Source organism: Aythya marila (genome assembly GCF_965140915.1).
Source record: "Aythya marila genome assembly, chromosome: 1".
Lineage (NCBI taxonomy): Eukaryota > Metazoa > Chordata > Aves > Anseriformes > Anatidae > Aythya > Aythya marila.
Genome location: NC_139042.1, coordinates 62412159 through 62428364, shown reverse-complemented (window position 1 = coordinate 62428364; position 16206 = coordinate 62412159). Strand labels below are relative to the sequence as shown.

At 37.9% G+C, this 16206-nt stretch overlaps 1 protein-coding gene across 1 annotated transcript in view; it reads left to right on the top strand.

Annotated features, from left to right (window-relative positions):
• Positions 1-16206, top strand: part of TUBGCP3 (tubulin gamma complex component 3) — a 55003-nt gene that overhangs the window by 23907 nt on the left and 14890 nt on the right. Inside the window, exons 8-13 of the mRNA XM_082756259.1 lie at positions 1527-1652; positions 5054-5122; positions 9291-9423; positions 10761-10927; positions 14541-14651; positions 15045-15153. Of these exons, the coding sequence (XP_082612385.1) occupies positions 1527-1652; positions 5054-5122; positions 9291-9423; positions 10761-10927; positions 14541-14651; positions 15045-15153 (715 nt within the window). The remainder of the gene's footprint in view (positions 1-1526; positions 1653-5053; positions 5123-9290; positions 9424-10760; positions 10928-14540; positions 14652-15044; positions 15154-16206) is intronic.

Genomic DNA, 16206 nt, shown 5'->3' with positions numbered 1-16206 from the left:
AAGAAGCAGTCTTCTATTTTTAAAAAAATATTACTCAAAGTCTATTATTTTATTCCCAGAAAGTAACATATTTAACGATCTGTTGATTCTTGCTTGAATGTTTTCTAGGATCAATCTTCTTATTAGTCTGCTGTTGACTTTCAGCACTGTGTAAGCCAGCAGCTTCCGATTGTATCTAACAGATACACATATAATAACTCTAAGCCAATTTTGCTTCTTCCTCATTTGATTCTCAAGGATGTCTAATTGTGCTTAATGTTTGCCAAGCACTCCTTAATGGTAGATTTCTAAATAGCTCTTATGTCATCACTTTGGTTATAACCGTGGACAGTATTTCTATCTATGTCAAATCATAATGTATCCTACAGAAACGGCTCAAGTAGTGAAAGCTGGTCTGTACAACCAAACAAAAGAGTCAGGGGCTGAACTCTGGTCTTACAGTGAAGCAGTGCTGCCTGGTTCAAGTCCACACTGCTGTGCCTATCCCCCTCGGTAACTGATTTTTATCTTGGAGAATGTACTGCTAACTAAAAGGCTTAATGAGTGAGGTGGATCTCTAGTTGGCTCGTTAGTGCCCTTCCTTGCTTTTGTTTGGACTGTTCTGGTAGCTCTCCAAGTCAAAATTGTCTGTAAAGATCAGGTAGAACCAGGTGTTATGGGCAAATGTCAATCTCTGCCTCTTGGCCTAATGGATAAGTCATATTCTTTGGTTTTATTTGTCAAACAAAATTTTGCAAACTCATTCATGTGCGTTCTTGGGCAATGTGATGAAATGGGGTAGAAGCAGATCCTAGGCAGGACCAAGAGGATGAGCAGCATCTTACGTGCTGGTAATTTGAAGGAAGAAATGTACTGTTTAAGAAGAGAGTAATTGTTAAATAGGTTGCTGGCAACTAAGGCAGGCTTGCAAAATTAACTGAGATACTGTATAAAAGAAAAGGAGGAACAAACTAGAAAAGCTCAGAGATACTCGTGATTAAACAACTTGTAAAGCTGTTACTGGTGCATCTGAGTTAAACTTGGAATTCAGATTCTGTAAGTTTTGGTTCCTGATGCCTAGTCTGGCATTGGGTCATTTATGTTCTATTAAAGATTTATTTCACATGTAGTAGTAACTAATTGTTTTCTTCAGGTTTCTTTACTGGCTTCGGTCATTGACACCTTTTTCTAGAGACCTGATATTTTCAGCATATCAGGATAAGATGAAGTGTGATTCTGAATCACCGTTCTGTTACTGTCATAATTGTCTAATGTACAAGGAATGTACAGTGTGAATACTGTAACGTTAAGATTCCCAAAAGGGAAGATCCTGAAGTTGCCAGTAATATATTTGTTGCTGCTTTCTTTCCATGGCTTATATGTATAAACTTTATGCTAACTACATGGTTGCCTGTGTTTTTTGGCACTGTCTCTGCTGTAGAAGTTAATATGATGGTTTCCTGAGTTGTCTTGTTTTATGTGGAAAAGAGACTTCTGTGGTGTGATTTGACTTCAACTTACAACTTCTGTTTCTGTTAATTTTGTAGGTGAGCTTGTCCAAATCTCTCAGAGATACTACAAGTAGACTCGCAGAGTTGGGATGGCTACATAATAAAATAAGAAAATACACAGACCAGAGGAGTTTGGATCGTGCGTTTGGACTTGTGGGTCAGGTAGGTCAGCTAAAGAAAACTGATTTTGCTACAATATTTCAGTCTTCTTTCCTTTAGAAGCTGCTGAGTAAAATGCAGTGCTGGAACGGTGGGTAAACTTTGGAGAACTTGTAGCTTGAATCATTCATCCTTTCATTTACACCTTTCGTGGACTGCTGCTGTTGGTATGGGTCTGAAGGCAAGGGAAAGGCATTTGCCCTTGATGGTCCTGAGAAGGACTTGCTTCATTTATAGCTGGAAGGTCTCATGCATAGGTTCCTTCTTTTTGAATTTCACATATTTGTTGAAGCGATAATGCACTTTTATAAACAAAAGCATTGCTTAAGTGGGATGGTGACATTTTGAAGCTAATTAATCACTACTTCAGTTGTTAAGGTGACCTATGCCGGAGATGCTCTTGTCTTGTCAGCTAATGTTTTGCTCATGTGTTAACACTGCACTAACTACATGAAAATGCAAATACCCTGTTATCTGCTGCTCTTTCTTTTGAATACAGCATCAAAAGAATGTCAAATTTTGTTTTTATAGGTTTCATCAGCATGATTTGTAGTCTACAGTAACTTCACAGCTGCTGTAATACCCAAAACCACATTTACTGCTAAGGCATTCCCGTTTCCTCTCACTTGCTTCCTCTGTAAAACTGGATATTATCCCTTCTGAGTCGACAGAAATGTTGTCCTTGCCTCTAGGCATAACATCCTACCTAACCTGCAAAGAAATTGAAGTGCTTCTCCCTTCAATCTAATTTTTCTTAAGAGGTCAGTAGAGACACTGTAGTGCTTCCTACTTTTCTGATGTTCTATTCTGTTCCCTTCTGTCTCTTATTCTAAGTAACCCTTTTAGTTACATATAAATTATTTTTCTAGTGATCCAATGCTGATTTCCATGGTTTATATAGTAGTGTTACTGTATATTCATTTTTCTTCACTCTCCACCTTCTGTCTGGGTGAAGTTTCTTATTCTTTATCTAGTAACTTCTTGCTTATGCTTATTTTTACTGTCTCTGCCTTTTATCTTCAAGCTTATAGTAAGGAGAGAACTTTAATTCTTCAGTGAATTTAAATGTGCAGTATCTCAGATATCATATGTAGCAGAGCAGAAGGCTGTGCAGCTAGTTAGCTGAATCTGCATAGCTTTAATGCTGTTAATTTTGCTCGAGGCAAATATATATTATATTTTTAGTGTGTAACTGTACAAAGAAAAACATATTTCTACTCCTACTACCAGTATCTGGACGAAAAGACTATGTGTTACTGCTCTTCATTGCTTTTATAGCTGACAATTTCAGGTGCTGCATAAGGTGCTTTAAGAATTTGTGCACAAGAATATATTGTGCATTCTGAAGATTATTTTGTTACTACTTTAAAAGAGCACTTGTCTAAGCACATGTTTAAACCACATGTAGGATAAGATGTGTGCAGGATAAGATGATTGCTTTTTACCAAGCAAAATAACAGGAACAGACAATTATTGAAGTAGAGATACACCAATATACTGCACTTTGACATTTGCTGCTTAGTGTGGAAGTTTTACTTTGTCCTCAGAAACCAAAAATTATAATCAGCAATGACATATAACTTGCTTTATATTTTGACATTTTACCCATTTGGAAAAAATATCCAGTTGAGGTAATGGGCATTTTAAACTTTTTCTCTTGAGCAAGCATCCTTTTTCTTTCCTGAATCCTCTTTTGCTGTAGATGAAATCAGAATTCTAGGATAATGTCCAGTTTTCTTTGGCATTTTAGGAAACAAAAATCTGTAGTTCATAATGCAGGAATTGGTACTGGATATAAATTTTAACTTCCAGAACTTCTCTGAAAAGTAGATGGATGGTTACATCTTAAATCTTTTGAACACTGAAGTCAGTGGTACTGACCTCACTTTTTCTGTAGATGCATACATGGCATATTTGAATGTTTTCTTGGAGTCTCTACTCTGCCCTCTGTCTTGACAAATGCTACTTTAATAGGTTCAAAAATGTACTGAAGAAGCAAGTGAGAAGAAATGAAAAGTGCAGTTACACATGAGGGGATTTCTTTTTGCCCTTCAGTATTCTCTGGAATAAAGTGAATTTTGTATTGCTTCCTAAGTGATAAAGTTGAATTGAAGAAAGGAACTTTCTTTCTTCAATCAAGGATACAATGACAAGATTAATGATTTTTTTTTTCTAGGCTTCTTAGCATCTTAGCAGGTAGGCGTCTTAGCAGGAAAGAAGATATATTTTTTTCTTGTGCTTGTAGTAGTGATTTCTCCCTTGTACATGCTGCAATGAATAAATATTTTACTTCAAGCTCTTGGGTTTGTGTGAGGTTTTTCTTTTTCTCTCTCTCTTTTTTTTTTTTTTTTTTTTTTTCCAAATTACTTAAAATGGGTTGAGGGGAAGGGCCTGGGGAAACAATTTAAAAAGAAAAGAAAAAGGTTGGGTGCTCTTGATGTTTTAAGCTTTCATGACAATGGTACCTCTATTCTGCTTGCAATCTATTAAAATAGAGATCAAAATAATTACCTGAGAATTGTTTGAGAAATCAGTTCTGAAGAATTTGTGCGCACGCAAGCACTTCTCAAACAAACAAAAAAATGTTTGAAGTCAAACACTTTCAACTTTTTCCAAAATTAATGAGCTGTATTTTTATTCAATTTTAGAAAATGTTGCAGGATTTTTTTAGTCTATCTGTAAGTTAAGAACAAAACGAAAAAAAAAAACAACAGGTCTCCCAAACTGTAGAACACTGTCCATTAAGACAAGAATTCCGTCAGGAATTACTTAAAAAAAATCTTTATATATTTATATTTAAATAACGCCAAGTACCCATTCTATGGGTTTCTTAGGTTATACTTAGTATTATTTATTTCTCGAGTGTCAAGTGAAAAGTACCCATTGCATGGCTGCCAATGGGTAAAAAGCCAAAAGCTTAGATTACTTGATCCATCAGCACTTAGTGGGAGCGTTCTTTTATGACCATTATGTTTTCTAGTTCATGTCATGTAGTCTATACTGTGCATATGATGACAGCTGCCTGACTTAGATTCTGTTTTTAGAGGCCTTTTTGAAAATGAAACTATTACTTTATCACTTAGTGTCTTTTACATAATTCAAAAAAAGCTCTTCGGGGTAATGTTTCCATTTACACATCCCTATTGTAATTATGAATGTCTTTATTGAGATGATGACACAGTCTCACGACAATGTGCATGTTCTTGGAAAAGGACTGCATCTCCACTGGAAGCACTTATATGTTGGAACATTTTCTAAGATTTGTCCCCTAAAAATGTTATTTTTAGCTCAATTCCTTTTAGGACACTTCTAACTACCTTCAGAGTATGATGATGGGATAAGAGCTGCTCCAGATGAAAGCAGAAAGATATTTCCTGATGATTTTTTTTTTCTTTCTCTTACAGAGTTTTTGTGCAGCCTTACATCAGGAACTCAAAGAATATTACCGACTTCTGTCTGTTTTGCATTCTCAGGTAAACTAGGAGGCTCTTATTAAACTTTATAATTCAAACAGTGTAAAGCACAGCAACTCCTAAAAGGTAGTACCTAGGAGTCCCTTTGGAAAGGGAGGGATGTATAACAGTTGCTATTGACAGTGGATACAATTCTCTGTAACGTGTGCACTCCTTGGATATATACGTATGTTTATATCAATGAATATTTTTCTTAGAAATTCACTGTTATGTGATGTTCTACACAAGCAAGAAATATAAGCTGTGTTTCTGTGTTCCCTTTTTGCTTCGCTTTGTCAGTTTCATTGCGTGATACTTCTATCATTCAAATCCCAAGCAGCATGACGTGTTTGTGAATGGTGAATAATGTTCCTTCTGTATTTCAAGCAGTGCATAGTTCAGTAGCTAGTAACAAGGACAGTTTCAACTTTTTGTTTTGTCTGAGGCTGGTTGTGCATTTTCCTTGTCCCTTCTGCTGATCGAGTCAGATGTTTCAGTGTTATATTATTTTTCTGTGCTGCATAGACCAACTCAATGCTGATAGTCTGCAGTTTGTCCACAAATTTATATAGGTATGTGCATCTAGATGCTAGCTCTAAAATATTTTTTTTCTTTGATATGTGCTTTTTTTTTTTTTTTATATGGGACTTTCAGGGAATTCATTATTGCTAATTGAGAAAAAAAATATTCTGAGAATTAACCCAACATTTAATTAAAATGCCATTTGAAAGAACAAAGTAGAAGAACCTATCATTTAAATCATAAGCTTTTATATGATTTTTCAAAGCCTCTAATCCTTTTTTCACTCACTTGCAGTTCCTCAACATTTCTAACTTTGGATTGCCTGTCCTTTGTACTAATGTTTTCTTCCTGGCTATGATCGGGTTAACCTTTTTGTAATTATTTTCTGCTCTGTCTATAATATGTCTGGTCTCTTGGGTTGCTGTAGCTTTGATTTATTCTAACTTCCAAAACGTTTTGACCATGAAAATATTACACGTGCTTAAAGCACATCTTTCAGACCCCTTTACCCTTCCTGCTCCACTAAACTGTTCAAAAGGAGAGATGAGTCTGATGGAAGGAGATGCGTGTAAGAGAAAAAGGAACGGAAGGTTCTACTGTCACCTTACAACTACATTTACCTCTGTGTTGGGTTGACCACAGCAAGCAGCCAAGCACTCATTCTGCCTCTCACTCCTGTCATTTGCAGGATGGAGAGAAAATGGAAGGCAAAAACACTTGTCAGTCAGGTTAATGATGGTTTGATAGGGAAAGCAAAAGCTGTGTGCATAGGCAAACCAAAAAGAGGTTTCACTGGTGTTTTTCCAGTTGTAGAAAGAAGTGCAAAGTTGGTTTTGTTTTTCTCAGACATACCAAATAAGATATTTCACTGTATTTTCTAGGATCCCTTTGTCTTATTTCATCGTTATCTGTTTTTTTAATAGCAAATTCTCTCTCAGCTCATACTTATTTTAGATCACTCACACTACCTTGATGTTGTTCTGCATTGACTTTAATCCTATCAAACTTTACTTTTCAGCAATACCATGAAGTAAAGACAAGAGGTGTCATTTCCAGGATTCAGAAGGAGCTTGTCTGTTTTTCTGTTTCTTTTGCTGTACCTTCCAAAGAGAACAGAACAAGCCTCTTCTTTCTCTTCTATACATTTTCCCTGTAGAATTGCAGTTTTCCTGGAAGAATCTCTTTGGGAGATAACCACTTAATCAAGTTGTCCCAAATATAATATTCATTCCATTATGAGGTTATATATATATATATATATATATATATATATGTAAGTTAGTGTTTTCAGGAATTAGAGGTATTGGTACGCAGTCTACACACTGGAGCTATCATTTCATGTAGAGATGTACACACCCAAGTGAACCTTTTCAAACATCTTCCCACTCACCTACCTGTGCCATTGACAGAAGAATCTGATATAAAAACAAACAGGTTTTCTTATTTACAAGAAGCTGCAAGTTTTCATTAAGTTGAATTCACTTACGGAAGCATTAGGCTAAATACCTAAGTTATATGATGATAACTCGCCTGAACCAGATGATCTTTGTCCACGGGTTCTGAAGGATTTCACATGTGAAATCGCAGAGGAAGAGGAATTGCTTGAAGAGGAAAAGTCTCAGGGGGGCTGTGGCTGAGACTTACTGGCTAACAGAGGACAAGCCAGATGCAAAGTTGTGGGATTTGATGAACAGTGAAATGAGCAGGAGGTTAGTACAAAACAAGAGTGGTCATCTTGCAAAGTGTACTTCCCTATGGTGTTGTGGCAGAAGGCAGTATCTGCGTATTGAAAAGAGGATTAGACAAATGTGTTACAGGCAGGTCTGTGAACTGCCATTAAAAAGGGTGAGCAAGGGTGTGTCCTCTGACATGCAGAAGGCTACAGCTGGGATGCAGGGAGCCTAAGGGGAATGGAGTATAGGGAGGGGTCAGCTTTGCATGTTTTTGCACACCATTTTTTTTTTGCTATTATTGGAGATAAAGCAATAGTCCATCTAGACAGTGTTCTGACAGAGCATGGCATTTCTTACGTTCATAATCAATGGGACAGAAATTTTGAAGAAACAAGTCAGTGTTCTCAAGACTTCTACCAGAATATCCCCAAGGTGCGCTTGATGACTTGTCTACTTTATTTTAAACAGTGATGGAAAAATCTACTTTTTTGAAAGATGCTGCCTTGCCAAACTTTATACTTTAATTCCTTGACACCAGATAGGGGATCGTGTCTTAGAATTGAGTACATAATGCATTCCTGTATTCATGAGTCCATACAACTTGTTAGATTAGGAGTTCAGTTAGCTGCAGTTCAGGCACACTACATAACAAGAATCTCATCAAAGGGTTCTCTGTTACCTTTTTCTCTCTAACTTTTTTACATCTTCAGAGCTTTACCCCAAACATTTTCTTCCTCTGAAAGAGTCTTCCTATATGTACCACATACTATTCCATAAGTTTTTCATGTCTTTTCCTTTCAGACTCTTTTCAAATTATCAGCCCTTTCAAAAATACACATTCATGATGAAGATGTTACTTCAAAATCTCTTCCCTAGTGACAAAGGGCAGTTCTTGCTTACATCTGCTTATTATTGTCAAGTTCTAAGTTTTTCTGAGATGAGTTGTTTTCCTTTTTTTTTTTTTTTTTTAATAAGACAGACCTGCATTATTAGCAGTTATTTTCTTCTGTTTTGCTAGACTAAATGGGTCTTGAGTTTTCTAATTGTCTCTGCTTTTGTTCTGCTTGCATTTGACAGCATTCTCTGCGCTTTGTGGCTATGCACGTTCTTGAGCATTGGCAACCAAAAATCAAATGTGCATAAATTCAGCCAATGCATTTGACAAAATATGTGCTAGATTAGGAAGCAAAATCAGGAAGTTGAATGAATTGGTTGTAGCGTACAGGAAGAAATAAATCATTTTTTTTCCGAAGACTTTATCTGCTTGGACTGTTTTAGGACTGCTTGCTTCTGTATTCTTAGCTTGTCTTCCTGTCCTGCTTACTCCATCTGTGCTTGTACGATACATCTGCATCTCGAATGCAAGAAATTCATTTGTATTTTCCATGGTGTTGTGAGACTCATGTGTGGTAGTCACATCGTGACAGTTATTTCTCACCATAGATGTTTGTACTGATGGTAGCAATTCCTTGATCTTGCTATATAGCTAATTTAAGTTCTGATGGCTTTTCAAGAAAGACGTGAAACAGAATTTGTACCATGTTGAACTAAAGGAAGTTAAGTTGTCTGTGCAGTAATAAACACTGTACCTCCTATACCCTTCGTGTTTTCCTTCAGATATTTTCCTTTACTCTTTTCTGAGTATCTCTTTGGCTAGTGTTTGCTGTCTTTCAGGATCTCTGTTCTCCTTTGCCCTTCTCTCTTTTCGTGACTAACACCTTGGTTTATTTAACTTTCTTGGTCTTTGCACTCTGTCTGTCCTATTACACTTCTGCTCATCTCTATCCTTTCAGCTGCACTTGATTCTCTGTTTCCACCTGTGTGGCTCTCAGGTTTTGGACCAATGATTTTTATAAGAGAACATATAATGGTGGGTATTTCAAGTGTATTAATAAAGAGCTAATGTCAGAACAAAAAGTATGAAACACCATTTCATGCTTCAGTACTTGCCAGTTTTGTTCCTTGATCTATCTATCTGTTTCTAATTTGATCAGCTCCAATTGGAAGACGATCAGGGCGTGAATTTGGGACTTGAGAGCAGTTTAACACTTCGTCGTCTTCTAGTCTGGACGTATGATCCTAAAATAAGGTTAAAGACCCTTGCAGCACTTGTTGATCACTGCCAAGGTCTGTTTAATGTTCATTTGCCATTTTGGGGGAAGTTATTTAACTTTTGAGTGGTTATGCATGCCAATTATAAATATCAATAATGTTACTGATGTAAATGTTGTTTTTGAACATTTTGAGTAGCTAATCCTCAGAAGTATCTCTTTTTCTCATTTTAAACAGAAAACAATCAACTACAATGCTGTTAATATGCACTTAAACTTGCTTTTTTTTTGTTTTTAATAAGGGCATGCTTAAGATATTCTTCAGATTTTGGGGACGTGCTTTTCATACTGTTTCCAGTTCAATTTTAGGTACCTTTCAGAGAATATTATACTGCAGTAAATCCCACTAGCATACTCCAAAATGGCTGGCTCAGTCTTTTCACTGTTACGGGTGTTCCTCTATGCATGTTGCCATGTATAGGAGAGATTTGCAGCTTTTCTGCAGATGTGTGAAACAACAGAACTTCACAAAGCTGCAAATATCATGTGGCTGTGCTAGCAATCCACAACAAAGACCTGAGGAATGGTGTTGGAGTTGACCAAAAGTTTGGCCACTAACCAACCTATAAGTTATGCTGCTTCTTGAGGGTACGTCAGCTTGGCTGTCTTTGAAAATAAATGGAGATTGCAGTCCTTTGGAAAGTTAATCTTAACTGAAAACGCTTGTATCACCTGTTCTACCTTGATTATTGAAATTGGTGACAATTTAGGGAGGGGAAAAAAAAAAAGAAGGCTTCACTTTGAAGACATTCATGAAAACTTTGAATGTTATAACCTGTGCTGCAAGGAACACTTAAGCTGTATAGCATAACAGCAAAAGAAGTTCTAGATCTATTTTTTTTTTCTTGGAGGGAGGAGATGTCATTACAAGATGACAAGATCCTGCCTAAAGGGGAGCTACTGGGGAGACTAACTGAGAAGCAGAAAAGATGTTTATGATTATGATGCACACAGAACATCTGAGGAAGTCAAGACTGAGGGAAACAAATGCTGAGGCTCGTTTAATGCCCTTCTAATTGGCATGCTGGGGAAGAAAAGAAGCATAAAGTCCACCTTTGTGGATGATCTGGCACTGTATATTTTGGATTCCTCCAAGCTGCCATGTACTGGACAGAATAACGTGTCAAAAAACTAGGCTTAATGCTTCAGTGAGATAAATGATTCATGCTTTAAAAGCTAACCATTCCCAGTCAATGTTTAAAAAAACACTTACTTTTGCTACATTTTAGAATCACTATTCAATAAGCCCTGAATGACATACGGGTAGTTAAAATTGATGGCTGCTGAATTTAAGTGTAGTGTATATATTTTTCTTTCATACATTTTTTGTTTCTCTCTCTGATGATCTTACAGGGAGAAAAGGCGGTGAACTAGCTTCAGCAGTTCATGCCTATACTAAAACAGGAGATCCCTACATGAGGTCTCTGGTTCAGCACATTCTTGGCCTGGTATCCCATCCTGTGCTGAATTTTCTTTATCGGTGGATTTATGACGGGGAGCTGGAGGATACATACCATGAGGTAATTCTTATATGAGAAATAATTCATCTCTTCATTTGCTTTATGGGAGAGTCTGTGGGAAGCTTAGAGAAGAACTGGAGAAATAAACAGTGATATAAACATATATTAATTGCTCATATTATACAATAACAACATGAAGCGTGACACTTCTTCATGGACTGATTATTTTTGTGGTGTCCAAATGTTGTGGAGATGCATTATGTTGTCTTTGATGAATCGTATCCTGGGTCTGTTTAGTAGAGGCAGAATAATGGATTAAGGGTAGATGCTTGCATCTGAAGAAATTGTATACATTACTATTACTACACAAAGCAAGAAAGAAGACAGATGACAGAGTTCTCTAACTATTTAGAATGCAAGTCTTGTATTTGGATAAAAGCTTAATCTCTTCTGAAGTAAGAGACTGAATATTCTGCTTTGACTACCTGTTGTTATCCCCAGCTTCATAAACAACTTTAGTTTGTCAAATGGGGTAGAACAGCTTATGGTTGCAGATTTTCTTTAGAAAATCTACATGTATTTGTTGTAACTTCTATAACAGCACATTCTAGTAACACTCCTTTTCTTCTTAAAGAGTTTATGTCGTTTTAAGCTGTCCCAATTATTTTTCCCATCTCCAATCAGTACAGTCTTGTTAAATTGAGATTTTGTTTAGTACCAAGAAGCCAAAGAATCATTTTCAAAATGAATTGACCGGTCCTGAGAAGGATTTGTGTAACTTGACTTGGATGTGGAAAGTGCTGTCTGATTTCTGAAACTGTCCATCAAAATTCAAATGAGTACAAATATCACACATGGCTGATCTTTAAGGTCATCTTGAGCAGACTTGCATAAAATATCTATGAATCTTTATGTCCAAAAGTGTAGAAATGTAGCCTTGTCTTTCCAGCTACCCCTCGGACTTGAGAGGTTGGGGGTTTTGGTTGTTTTTAAATCATTCATTAGCTTTCAACTCTTTGTCTGCTTAAAAATTTATATGCTTGCTCTGAGGGTGTTCTTAATACTGCAAATCACTGTTGGATATGTGTATATTGAAAGCTACTATTTATCATAGGCGGTTTTCAAACAAAAACAATTGACCATTCTTGCTTGAAGTGGTATTTGAAGGGGGTGAAAAAGTTCTTATTCCAAAAATGGACGTCTTGTCTGACTGGATGAGGACAGAATCTTTCCACAACTCGTTTTAATAAAACTAATTGTGTAGATTTAGTTTCTTACATATGAAAGTATTTTATTACATAGAGCTGAGAGACCTTGGCATTTGATTCCTCACTTCATAGAATCATAGAATATCCTGAGTTGGAAGGGACCCTTAAGGATCATCAAGTCCAACTCTCGACACCGCACAGGTCTACCCAAAAGTTCAGACCATGTGCCTTAGTTCACAGTCCAATCTCTTCTTAAATTCAGACAGGCTCGGTGCAGTGACCACTTCCCTGGGGAGCCTGTTCCAGTGTGCAACCACCCTCTCTGTGAAGAACCCCCTCCTGACGTCCAGCCTAAATTTCCCCTGCCTCAGCTTAACCCCGTTCCCGCGGGTCCTGTCACTAGTGTTAATGGAGAAAAGGTCTCCTGCCTCTCGACAACCCCTTACGAGGAAGTTGTAGACTGCGATGAGGTCTCCCCTCAGCCTCCTCTTCTCCAGGCTGAACAGGCCCAGTGACCTCAGCCGTTCCTCGTACGTCTTCCCCTCAAGGCCTTTCACCATCTTCGTAGCCCTCCTCTGGACACTCTCCAACAGTTTCATGTCCTTTTTATACTGTGGTGCCCAGAACTGCACACAGTACTCGAGGTGAGGCCGCACCAGCGCAGAGTAGAGCGGGACAATCACCTCCCTTGACCTACTAGCGATGCCGTTCTTGATGCACCCCAGGATACGATTGGCCCTCCTGGCTGCCAGGGCACACTGCTGGCTCATATTCAACTTGCTGTCTACCACGACCCCCAGATCCCTCTCTTCTAGGCTGCTCTCCAGCGTCTCATCGCCCAGTCTGTACATGCAGCCAGGGTTTCCCCGTCCCAGGTGCAGGACCCGGCACTTGCTCTTATTGAACTTCATGCGGTTGGTGATCGCCCAGCTCTCCAACCTGTCCAGATCCCTCTGCAAGGCCTTTACGCCCTCATTTGAGTCCACAACTCCTCCAAGTTTGGTGTCATCAGCAAACTTGCTCAAAATACCCTCTATTCCTACATCCAGATCATTTATAAAAATATTGAAAAGTACCGGCCCTAAAATGGAGCCTTGAGGGACCCCACTGGTGACCGCCCGCCAGCCTGACGCAGCTCCATTTACCATAACCCTTTGGGCCCTGCCCGTTAGCCAGTTGCTCACCCATCGTATGATGTTTTTATTTAGCTGTATGGTGGACATTTTGTCCAGTAGGATCCTATGGGAAACCGTGTCAAAAGCCTTGCTGAAGTCCAAAAAAATCACATCAGCTGGTTTCCCTTGGTCCACCATACAGGTGATCTTATCATAAAAGGAAATCAGGTTAGTTAGGCAGGACCTACCCTTCACAAACCCATGCTGGCTGGGACCAATGACTGCTTTGTCCCCCAGGTGCGCCTCAATGAGTCCGAGAACCAACTTCTCCATGATTTTACCAGGCACTGACGTGAGACTGACAGGCCTGTAATTGCTAGGGTCTTCTTTCTGACCCTTCTTGAAAATTGGCACAACATTTGCCAGCTTCCAGTCTACTGGGACCTCTCCAAATTCCCAGGATCGTTGAAAAATAATTGATAGAGGTTCCGCGATGACATCCGCCAGCTCTTTCAGCACCCAGGGATGAATCCCATCCGGACCCATGGACTTGTAGGGATCCAGGTGGAGTAGCAAATCCCGCACACGTTCAGGGTCAGTTGGGAGTTTGTCATCCCCACCGTCCCGGCCCTCCAGCTCAGGGCACCCTGGGTCCCGAAGCCCATCATCGGCATTGAAGACAGAGGCAAAGAAGGCGTTAAGCGTCTCTGCTTTGCCTACGTCATCGTCTGTGAGGAGACCTTCCCTATCAAGGAGCGGCCCTATGTTTTCTTTAGTTCTCCTTTTTCCATTTACATATCTAAAAAAACCCTTTTTATTTTCTCTCACAGACACAGCCAGCTTCAACTCTAGCTGTGCTTTGGCCACTCGAACTTTCTCCCTACAAACACGAACAGAAAAGAACTTGCTGAAAGATTTCTTATTTTCTGCAATTCTGCATCTCCTAAAATAGGAAAAAGTCCAAAGGAGGAGTGAGTGAAAATAGAATGAATAAAATAAAAGCATATTGCAGTTATATTCTGACATTTTTCTCCTACTCTAATTGCCTGAAATACGTATGCTTCTGTATTTCCTAGTGGATGTTTTATGGATAGCACATCTTTCTTGAGGTAGCCAAAGTTTCATAATGTACAGAGGAGATTAAATTATATGAGTCCAATTTTCAACTTTTTTCTTCAGAGTTTGTATTGGACAAGATCCAATCTGAACATGAGCTTCCAGGACAACTTTAGCTTTTCTAGTTAAAGGAACAACTAAGAAACATTTTTTTTTCAGTTTTCGTAGTTCACAAATGAAAAACGGGGGGAGAAAGTTTACCTTCCTTTTTTAAATATTTATTTCAATCTACAGTTTTTTGTGGCTTCGGATCCTACAGTGAAAACTGATAGATTGTGGCATGACAAATACACTTTGAGGAAATCAATGATCCCTTCTTTTATTACAATGGAGCAATCAAAAAAGGTATGTATTCAAAAATTAATTTTCTGATGATTTGTTTGTCTGTGCTGCTATTTTAGGTTCTTATTAAGAAAATGGAGACCAAATTTATCAGTACATATTCATCTTAAGAATATCAAAGTTAATAGAATTATTTGCTGAGGAAGACTATAAGACTGTGTTTATTTTTTTTCCATTCTTTGGCAATAATCTTTGTTTAAGGAGATCTTGAGGGGGTAAATGTTTGTGTTTCACAGTGTTTTGTATTGGCAGTGAAGTTCTGTGGTTGGGATTGTAAAGCTAGGATTGAAGAAATGTGACAAAATACTGTGTTGTCCTGCTGGTTGTGGGTGGCTTTTTTGTTAGCTTTTGCAAGTCGCTATTAAAATTAAAATAAAAAAAAACTCTCATTTTCAGGTCCTCCTTATAGGAAAATCCATAAACTTCTTGCATCAAGTTTGTCATGATCAAACTCCATCCACAAAGATGATTGCTGTGGCAAAGTCTGCAGAATCTTCAAAAGGAGGTAGGGTATCAGTGTTGGTCAACTTCTTCCCTTTGAACAGAACTCTGTACAATATGTGGTTTAGACTATAAGCTGACATTTTTGATAGTGGGGTGGAAAGGAGTACAAAAGTCCCTCCTGTTTGCCTTTGTAAGATAGCTTTTAAATGGATACTTGCATTTTACAGAAAACGTGTGAAGATGAGCATGCTTAATTTTCTTAATAGGTTTGCTGGGTGGTTGTTAATGTACTGGGTTTCTGAATGAAACCAGGCACGATCAGCCTGCTTTCAAATGACTTCAGGTGGGTGGGTAGGATGAGAGCAGGGATGTTCTTGAGTCCCTCTGTGAGAATGTAGTACTTGAGACACCTCCTCATCAAATACTCTAGAAGAATAGTGTAAATTAATTCTGTGATTAAAAAAAAAACAACAAAAACCCATTAGTTGTAAATAAGAGAATGAACAGTAAAAGCAGTCAGGATAGAAGCCTTTCTGTAAATTCATTCTATCACTATAATATGCCAAAAGAAAATTGAGCATGCGGGAGGCTAGTAAAATCATTTTGGAATTTTATTTGAAATTGAAGTGGCTGGTTTTTGAACATTTAAACCAAATCAATTTAATTTCAGACTTCCTTCAGATTATTTCCTATTATTTAGAAGAAATTTCAGTTCAAATGCTTAAGAGTTTATATGCCATTTATAGTTAATCTTTGGCATATTCTTTACAGTCAAGTTAGCATTGTTATGATGAAAGACAGCAAATACCCATAGGAAGTACTTGTTTTAGAGGTTTTAAAAATTAGCGAAGAAGGTAAGGTAATGCCTATGATGCTGCTACATCAGGGAGAAAGTTTCTTCTGGTGAAATGATATTTCACTTTAACTTCCTGTAACTTATTTAATATACTGAGGAGAGCCTAATGGTTAAGCTGTAGATGACTGTGATAATTTCTCTGATGCTATTGAATACGTAGGTTCTAGAAGCATAGTGATGTCCTGCTAGTATATCCAGCTTTTGTTAAATGCATTAGCCAAGTATTTTTCAATCTAATTCTTTACTTAGTTTTCTAAG